Consider the following 8,714-nt stretch of genomic DNA (forward strand, 5'->3'; position numbering starts at 1 on the left):
GTATCTTCACGTTGTGATGGAGGTGAGCAGCAGTGGGCAGCCCCCTCTCAGCCCACAGCCTGCTTTCTGGTTAAGAAATGCCACCCACCGCAGCACGTGCCATGCCACTGCTGAGCCCCAGACCACAGACGGCCAGTGCAGAATGCAGCAGTTCACTTGAAGCCTGCATCCCTGGCCTCTGCTGGCTCTCCCTGACCACCCCGCTCAAGGTCCTGATATCCAGACCTTTGCCTGATCTGGCCCAGACTTTCCAAGGGCCCATCTTGGCCCTGATGCAGTGTCCTGCAGGGTGATGCGGTCTTTAGACTTGGCACCTCCAACTGAAACCAGCTTTCCCAGCATCTGAGCCATGACTGAATTTGTTGTGGTAGTAGTTCTCCTTTACTTTTCTTTTGTTTGCTTAAGAGTGGGGTTTTAACTCTTTCTTCGCAGGGTCCCTTGATTGCAACAGCTTTTACCAATGGGTATCACTGAAGCTGGGGACCAGGAGGCAGGAGGTAAGAGAGCTTTGAACAGGAACGGGTAATGAGAGGAGTGAAGTTCTGAGCTGGCCCCTGTGCTTGAGCTCTCAGCAGGAACTGCGGATGCCGCTGTGAGGCTCGCCGGCCTGACCCAGCCTGCGGGAGGAGTCCTGTGGCCAGCCTGGGGCTCTCTTCTGCACCAGAGGCTTGGCAGGTTGGGTTCCTACCTTACGGTCCCCAGGCTGGGAGTGCTGTGGAGAGGTCACTTAGTGTCTGGGTGCAAAGAGGAAGGAAATGGGAGCACTGACAGAAAGAGGAAAGGTCTGCAGCGTTGGCCAGAATCACAACCCAGTGGTGATCCTGAGAGGCAAGCTTGGCTCACCTGGGTGGATGGGGAAGTGTCCTCCATGCAGTTGGCTCTTCTCACAGCTGCTGAGACACTGTCTCTGGGGAGCGAGGTTTTTCCTCTCCTGCCTGCGAGAAGGGCAGAAGGAAAAACTGAATCTGATCAGTTCTGTTTCTGGTCCTCGGGTGGGCCTGAGAGGGAACAGGTGGATGGTCTCCATTTGCTTTGCAAACATGGCTGAAGTTAGCTGGCTTAGAATTAAAATTAAAAAAAAAGCCAAACAAACCAGCTTTTCAAAAAGGAGGGCAAAAACTTGCAGGGAACAGTGTCCAGACAGGAGCCCATGGCAGCCTGGCAGGGCTGCACTGAGCTGAGTGCTGGAAAAACGGCTGGACCCCACTACGTCACAGGCCTCCCGGGGGCCAGGAGTGCCACAGGTCCAGGCAGGCAGGCTGCATGGCGTGTGGGGCCTTGTTTCCCAGGCCGCACGTTGCCATTAAAGATGGAAGCATCTCTGCTATGCCCCGTCACTGTGCCAGCGAGATGCAGAGCAACTCTGTGTTGGGGCAAGTTTGGGTATCGAGTATTTCTGTCGGATCACACCTGAAGAAAACCCCAAGAGAAAAGCTGTTGGTTGTTCTAGATCCTGTCCCTTCCCTCCCCTGCTGTGTCCCGCAGATTCCCCAGTGACCTAACCGAGGACAGCGGCTGGAGGATCTGGTGAGCCTCGGGGGATGAGCCAAGGTTACCTTTTTCTTGAATCAAACTGCACACTGCCGGCTGGCTGCCAGGCTCCTGCCGCCCTGCCCTGATCTCTCCCTTTGACCAGACCACACTGGACTGAACCCAAGGAGATCATCTCGCTTTCTTACTAACCACCGACGGTTTACGCTTCCCCCCTCCCTGCCCCCAGCCCACCGATTCTTCTTTTATTTATTTTACTAGCTGTTAGTTTTATTTTTTTTATTTTATTTTTTTATCTTTTTTTGGGGCTACCCCTTCTTTTTGTTGTTTGCTCTTTCCCGAGCTAGTAGACATATTTTATGAATTGGCTTTGTGATTGTGTTAGGTAGTTTTTATTGAGGAGTATTTTTATTTGGCTTTGAAACTGTTTTGAATATTTTCAACTCTGTTGTTGTCGTCAGTGTTTTTAAAGCACGGTATGTAACAAGATTGCAGTTCTGAAGGGAAGAAAGAGACACAGAGAGAGCAAAGGCTGAGAGGAACTGATGTATTTCTATTTTTTTTAAAGAAACTGTTTTTAATTGTTTCTGTTTTGTAAATGTGAGGCTTTGAAAAGTGTGAAACTCCAAGGATCCGAAAACGTTGGACATCGCTATGGAACAAAACAAATGTATATTTTGCTAAGTGAAAAACACTATCCTTACAGCTGAAAGATTTTTTTTTTTTTCCTAGGTTTAGTTTTACGTGGGGTTTTCTTTTTCCTCCTGTATAATATGTAAATATCGCGAGCTGAACCTGGCTGCTGCCTGCAGCCTGGCTCCAAGGAGCAGCTCCAGGTCCTGGACTTGGTGCCGCAGCGTGAGCAATATTCTCCAGCAGAATCCTGACAGGACTCCGTTCTTTTTTTGTACACCTTTTACTGTAAGATTTTAAGACCTCTGATGAGATGAAAGGGGGGGGGGGGGGGGCGGGGGTGAAACGTACCGGCCATCGGCTGTTTTGCTGAGCGGGTTAAAGCTGCTTCCAATTGCTCGATGTACAGACTCCATCACTGGGCTCCGTAGTGCCAGCCTCTGGTTTGGCTTTAGGTAAAGGGCTTTACCGCCATTGCTTGTCTTGGTTACTTTGAAAGGAATTCACTCTCCAAACACTATCGCTTGCGTCAAGATTTCCTGGGAAAGGGGATCCTCCTCCGGAGGCGAGGGTATCGGAAGGGGTGTCGGCCAGGGCCAGGGGGAGATTTGGGTGGTTGTTCTCTGAAGGGCAGGGCGCTGGGTTGGGGAGTCATTAACGGGGGAGAAAAGCATTAGGGTGGTGATTTGGGGGCGGGTTAAGGGCTTCTCAGGGATTATTTGAATTATAGAATTGCAGCTTCCCGTTTGCTTTACTCTGTCTTCTGAAGACTGTGGGAATTTGTCCTGTGCGGAGGTGATCTGGTCCCTTCTCCAGAACCTGCCGGGGCTTCCTCTGGCGTGGTCCAGGCCCCTGCTAACAAGCACTCTGCCAGGAGAAGCCTCCAGCAGGAGTACATGGGGCAGGTTTGGGTCTGGATTTCAGTGAACCAAAGACCTTGTTAAGGGGGGTGATTAAGCCTTTTATTAAGATGCAGCCAAACTCTTTTCCCAGGGAAATAACAGCTTCATCTTAAGTTTTAAAAATCATTCCCTCTCTTCCCCCAAACTGAGCCCCTGTAAGGGAGAGGGGCATTTAGAAAAGGACAAGGAGGGCCACAGTGCCCACAGGGCCCTTTTTCTCTTCCATACCTCCCCCGTCCGCCGGAGCTTGTCCTGACCTGGGCGATGCGTTTGGAGAGTTCTGTTTAGGTAAGAGGGTACTTAACAGATCAGTACTGAAAACACAAAGCAATAATTTTTGTTACTGAGACAAGAGTCTGTATGTCTGTTTTTTTAAATATTTCCTAATTAAAGAAGAGCTGCATTTTATTGGGTTTATTTTTATTCTATATACTTCAAATTTGGGTCTGCGGACAGCGCTTTCCTCCCTCTTGGTATATGCGCTGAACTGCTTCCGTGCCCCCTCCAGACATCCAAGGCCAGCTGTGCTGCTGCTGGGCTGTGATTCACTCTCTGGCCAGTGCTGCCACTGCCTGGAGGCTGGGGCTCCGGTTTCAGGGTGGGCATTTTTTTTAAAAGAAATAAAGCTGTGTTTTTAAGCCAGTAAGTTATTACACTCCAATGTTTGTTCTCTCCACACCTGTAACCCTTTTTCCAGATTTCAGTTTTAAATTCCTAATAAATTATTTGAAAACTGTCCTTCTCTGTCATTATTTGGGAGTGGGAGATTTTCAAATGGAGGAGATTTCAGGTGAACTTGGACCTGGCAGGAGTCGCATCCTGCCATTAGGATAAAAGCCCCAGGCAGGGCTATGACTCTGTGTTCTGCTCCCAGACTTTGGCAGCGGCCCAGTTTATAATGTGCGGCAGATCTGGCTTTAATAGAGATCGTGTCTCTTCTCTATGTACAGAGGTTTTGTATAGATATTTGTAGGCTCAAGAAAGGAGGAGATAGTGTGGTGTTTAGAAGTTTGGGTCAGATGCTCTGGATTCAATGACTATGGTGGACCAAGGAGGCTAGGTCTAAGAAATCCAAATGTAGAGATGGGAAGGGAAGAAAAGTCCTTAACAGACAACACTGCAAGAAGAAGGTGAATTCTAACAGTGTGAAATAGTAGGGAACCCTGTGCAGCAGGTCTTAATTATAGAGAAGTCTTAAAAATAATTGAAGGCTCAAGCCTGTAAGTTTAGGAACCAGCTGTAAGTTGGGATGTCCTCACAAGCATACTGAGGACCAGTGGCTTTGTATGCAGCACAGGTTGGGGGAAACCAAAAATAGCATTGGTGGAAAAATCTTTACCCTGCTGGGATGTTTCTCACGAGGCACTCTTGTGGTGCTCACATGCTCACTTTCCCATACACGGTGATCTTCTTGTTGAATTAAAATGTACGAAATCCGAGATATGACAGTATTTTTGATCTGTGACTTAAAAAGGCCAGTTTATTGGAAGTTTTCTTCACAACATCAATAATAAATCAGACATTGAGAAGCGAGGAAGAAGGAACCTTAGAGTCTTAAGGTTCGTAGGTAAGAGAACAGAGAAATAATAATTTAAAAAAGAGTAAAGGTGGCCAAAGTAGCAAAGGAGAAAGAGAACACTTAAGTGGATATTGAAGGGAAAGTCAGCAGATTGATCTGTGGGCAAAAGATTAAATTATTTTCTCTGAACTAACTGTGGTACAGACTGTCCTTTGCATTAGCCTTTAATGTTTGTTCAATGTTTTATTAGGACATGAGAATCTCAAATCTGTAACTCAGCATCTGTTTGGCTTTAGATAACCTGTGAGTGGGGAATCCCAGAGGATCAGAGAGTGTGTGAGAGATCAAAAAGGTTGTGCTGATGAACAACCAGAACCATTCTGTCTACCTTTAACTAGATGTCCTATGGATATGTAAGCATCCTGTGGATACTGTGGGTACCCTGGCATAGTTTCACACCCTATGAGGGGGAAGATGTCCTCATTGTCCCCTATAGAAACATGCATTTGAACCTACTGAAGGGTGGTGAACCCTAAGTTTCCTGAACAAGCACTCTGGCATATTAGGCTGTTACGAAAAGGTGGGCTGTGCCTCTTCTTCTGCTCTCAAAAACTGAAGGCTTGCTTGGTGCTTTAGAAATAAATGCACTCTGACTATCAAGTGACCAGTCTAGGATCTACTTCTTGGGTGTGTAAAAATGCCAAACCTGTAGCCCTGATGGTGTTAGAGCCTCTGGGGTCTGAATGTAAGTGCAGTATTTTGGACTTAACCCCTGGCTGACTCCAGGAAGGTTTTTCTTACCCATTTTTTGATCTTATTTCAAGGCTTGCTAACTGGCCTTATACCTTGGAATAGAGAGCCAAAGGGCGTAACTGGGTTCTGCTTTGGTGCTGGAGAAAGAGAAACTGCCGTCTCTGAGCAACTGAAGTCTGCTGTGTATGTTGAAACTTCTAAGCCCAGTTCGTTTCCAGTGTAAGTCCCTTAAGGTCATGTGAAAACAGACACTACTCCTTGTTTAAGCTAGATACAGAGGCTTTCCATGTTGCTTGGCTCCTGTTTCTTGCCTAGTAGTACCTCCTTCTCCTCTATGGCTTCAAAGTAAAAAACAGCTTGAACTGTCCTCAGTTCAGCTCGTGCGAAAGGGTCATTTGGGGAGAGTGGATGACCTGTACCTTATTCTCTAAACTAGGACAGGACAATTCATGGAGAGGTACAGGATTAATAAGTGGGATACCATAAAAAAGAGGATGCCAGTATTAGTAGGGTGGTTATTTGTGTGCCAGCAATTTCCAGCATAACTACCACACTGCTACTATTTTTTAGTAGAGAGCCCTTAAAAGTCTTCAGATCTTTCAGGCTGGTTTTTAATAGTAGCATTGAAAGAATTTAATAGCAAAAATCTAGAGAGCAAATATTTGCCTTCCTGGCTTTCGTAGATTTTAATTCCACTGGCCTTCAACGGGTCATGTCAGAACCTGCTGCCCACAGCCTCCAATCGAAGAAGTCTCCATTTAGTAACATAAATACTGGCTTGTTTATCTCATACCCATGTCAAGGTGAGGTTGTCATATAAAGGGCTGCATTTTCTTTAGCACCAATGTCTCTGTAAGTCCTCTGAGAATGAAGTCCTTGGCCCTGCTTTTCCTCCTGTCTGGTGCGTAGGTGGCACTCACCCCCCCGGACTGGTAACACCATGCCTAACTCTAACCTTTGTATCTCTTCTCAGTGGGCGCAGCCAGCGCTGCTGTCTCACCCAGGGCCGTGTGGGAGCTTCGCAGCATGATCAAATGCACCATCCCAGGCAGCCATCCTCTGCTGGAATTCGGTGACTACGGCTGCTACTGCGGCTTGGGAGGCAGTGGGACTCCAGTGGATGAGCTTGACAGGTTTATAAGACTCTGCTTTTACAAACCTCTTTCCCTGCTTGTGCATGGTTCTGCATGCCTGCTTCGTCTCAGCTGACCCTGCTTATAAATGTTCACAAAACTCTCTGGCTGCTGTGAATGAAGCTTTCTCTCAAAGATTGATTCCAGGAAAAAAGGATGTGTAGTATCACACCTTGATGCCTTATTATTAAGATAAAATATAATCCCAGCGACTCTGTTTTCCCTTCTGTGGCAACTACACCGCACTCATTCCAGCATTTTTGTTTCAGCAGTGCCGTGCCAGCAGCTGGGATGCAGCTCTGCACACACTGCCCAGTGCACAACCATCAACGTGTGCAGGGCTGGGCTGCAAAATGCTAAGAAGGGGCTTGGGCAGTTTAGAGATCACACAAGTCTGATAGCCAAGGTGCAGTGAATTGTGTCGGCTGTCAGCTCTTCAGCTACCAGGCACTGATGGGGTGTGTAGGGTAAATGCTGGCTTTTGCTTTCCCGGTGCCCAATAGACAACTGTGAAGCTGCTCCAGTAAGTACACGTGTACCAGACACCTCTTGGACCATTAGCTGGCAGAACCGCGTCCCTTTGAGGTCCTTCGTGTCTGCTTTCTTATCACTCAGTATCTTTTTTTTTCCCCAGTGCCTTGTCAAAGCAATACTAGTGTATTTACATGTCTTACAGGTCAGCTGAGTTTGCATTTCTGGTATTTTCTGACCTTTTCCTCACTGTTTCCCAGGTGCTGTCAAGCACACGATGAGTGCTACTCGCGGGCACGTAAACTAGAAGCATGCAGATCCATCTTGGACAATCCCTACACAGAGCTGTACAGGTTCAGCTGCTCCAAGGGGCAGATCACATGTAACAGTAAGTCCACTTCCATGTCACTCCACTTCAAACATTACTCCAGTCTCTCTTCTGAAGGAATGGAGCTACGTTACGCTCCGTGATTCTGCGGCAGGAGGGCGCAGTGCAAGTCCCTGCCGGGCAGCTGGTTCTTATAAACGGGGCACCTCACACGGGCACCAGGGTGAATGTTCTCCATATAGCACACAACTTAAAAGTTTCTTAAAATATATGGTATTGCAGTACGTAGGGAAGCCTGTCCCCTCTTCAGGGGATTGAGTCCCTGTAGTACTTTAATGGCAGTATATAAGAGATCAACACGCTAACCAGGCAGCGTTACACAGCTTCTGCCAAGCATCTCTAATGTTAATGGTGGAGCTTTTACAGGGCTCTGGAACAGAGGTAAGTAGCAGATAGGCTGGCAAACAGAATTTCAGGGAAGGAAGAAGCAAGGAGATTTCTGGGCCGGAGCAAGGAGATTTCTGGGCCGGAGCACACAGCTTTGGGGCCAGGAGGTTAGCGGGGAGAAGCATGTACACCCCCAAACTGAGGGCAGCAAAGGGCTACACCCCGGCAGCAGGACTGCCTGCCTGAGTCACTGCCGTGCCTGGTGAAGGAGCTGCGGGGTCTGACCGCTCCTGCTCTCTCCTCCAGGCAAGAACCACGAGTGCGGGATGTTCGTCTGCAACTGCGACCGCACGGCTGCCATGTGCTTCGCCAAGGCGCCCTACAATCCCGAGCACAACAGGCTGGACACCGAGAAATACTGCCACTAGTCCTCCTCATCCTGCCCCTCAGGGCTACAAAAGGCCGGCAGCGGCCTCTCACTAATAAACGCCTCGCAACCACCCGCCGCCTCCCGCCTCTTCCCTGCGCCGCGCTGAGGGGAAAGCGGGGCGGGCGTCGAGGGGAGGGCGGGGACCAGGCTGAGGAGAGGCCCCGCCCCCTCTGCCCACGGTCCATTGTGGCGCGTGCGGCGCCCCCCACCCCGCCGCCCGCCGCGTTCGTTGATTGGCCCTTGGAAGCGGCGCGGGCGCGAGGCCGCCAGCAGGTGCGCCCCGCGGGGCAGCCCCGCCCCTTCCCTGCCTTGAGGGCGCGAGCCCCGCCCTCTCCCCTCAGAGTGCCGGCGGGCTGAGGTGAGGCGGGGGTGGGTGTCGCTCCATCCCGCCTGGGTCTCCTCAGGGCGGCCCTGCCTTCGCCCTCCCGGTGAGCGAGGCACTGCTCCTCCGGGTGCCCACGCGTTAGCTACAGCGCAGCTTGCCCCTCGCGTGGGTGCGTATCTGAGGGGCTTGAGCCGTTTGTCTGGCTGTTCGCTGCTCTGAGAGACCCCTGTGTGCTTACCCTGGGGAGGTCTTCCCCTGCCTGGTGCTGTTGCTGGTCAGGAGCTGTAGGGAAAGAGGTAATGTTGGCCTGGAAGTCAGGGGAGGGCGGGGAGCCCCTCTGAG

General features: G+C 49.8%; 2 protein-coding genes across 9 annotated transcripts in view; both read left to right on the forward strand.

The window, feature by feature from the left end:
- Window positions 1-3,764, forward strand: part of MSI1 (musashi RNA binding protein 1) — a 32,088-nt gene extending 28,324 nt beyond the window's left edge. For all 7 annotated transcript variants that reach the window (XM_069795250.1, XM_069795251.1, XM_069795252.1 and 4 more), the window contains one exon: window positions 433-3,764. In XM_069795250.1, coding sequence (XP_069651351.1) covers window positions 433-474 — 42 coding nt within the window. In that variant the 3' untranslated portion in view covers window positions 475-3,764. The remainder of the gene's footprint in view (window positions 1-432) is intronic.
- A 99-nt stretch (window positions 3,765-3,863) lies between these two features.
- On the forward strand, window positions 3,864-8,116 carry PLA2G1B (phospholipase A2 group IB). Of its 2 annotated transcripts, none has more exons than XM_069795258.1 (4): window positions 3,864-4,958; window positions 6,272-6,431; window positions 7,163-7,290; window positions 7,924-8,116. In XM_069795258.1, the coding sequence occupies exons 2-4, from the start codon at window positions 6,325-6,327 to the stop codon at window positions 8,043-8,045; spliced, it is 357 nt and encodes a 118-aa protein (XP_069651359.1). In that variant the 5' UTR covers window positions 3,864-4,958; window positions 6,272-6,324; the 3' UTR covers window positions 8,046-8,116. The 2 variants fall into 2 exon arrangements, with proteins under 2 accessions (XP_069651359.1, XP_069651358.1); XM_069795257.1 differs by lacking the exon at window positions 3,864-4,958 and adding an exon at window positions 4,986-6,199.
- The last annotated feature ends 598 nt before the right edge of the window (window positions 8,117-8,714 follow it).

Source organism: Haliaeetus albicilla, chromosome 10 (genome assembly GCF_947461875.1).
Source record: "Haliaeetus albicilla chromosome 10, bHalAlb1.1, whole genome shotgun sequence".
Taxonomy (NCBI): domain Eukaryota; kingdom Metazoa; phylum Chordata; class Aves; order Accipitriformes; family Accipitridae; genus Haliaeetus; species Haliaeetus albicilla.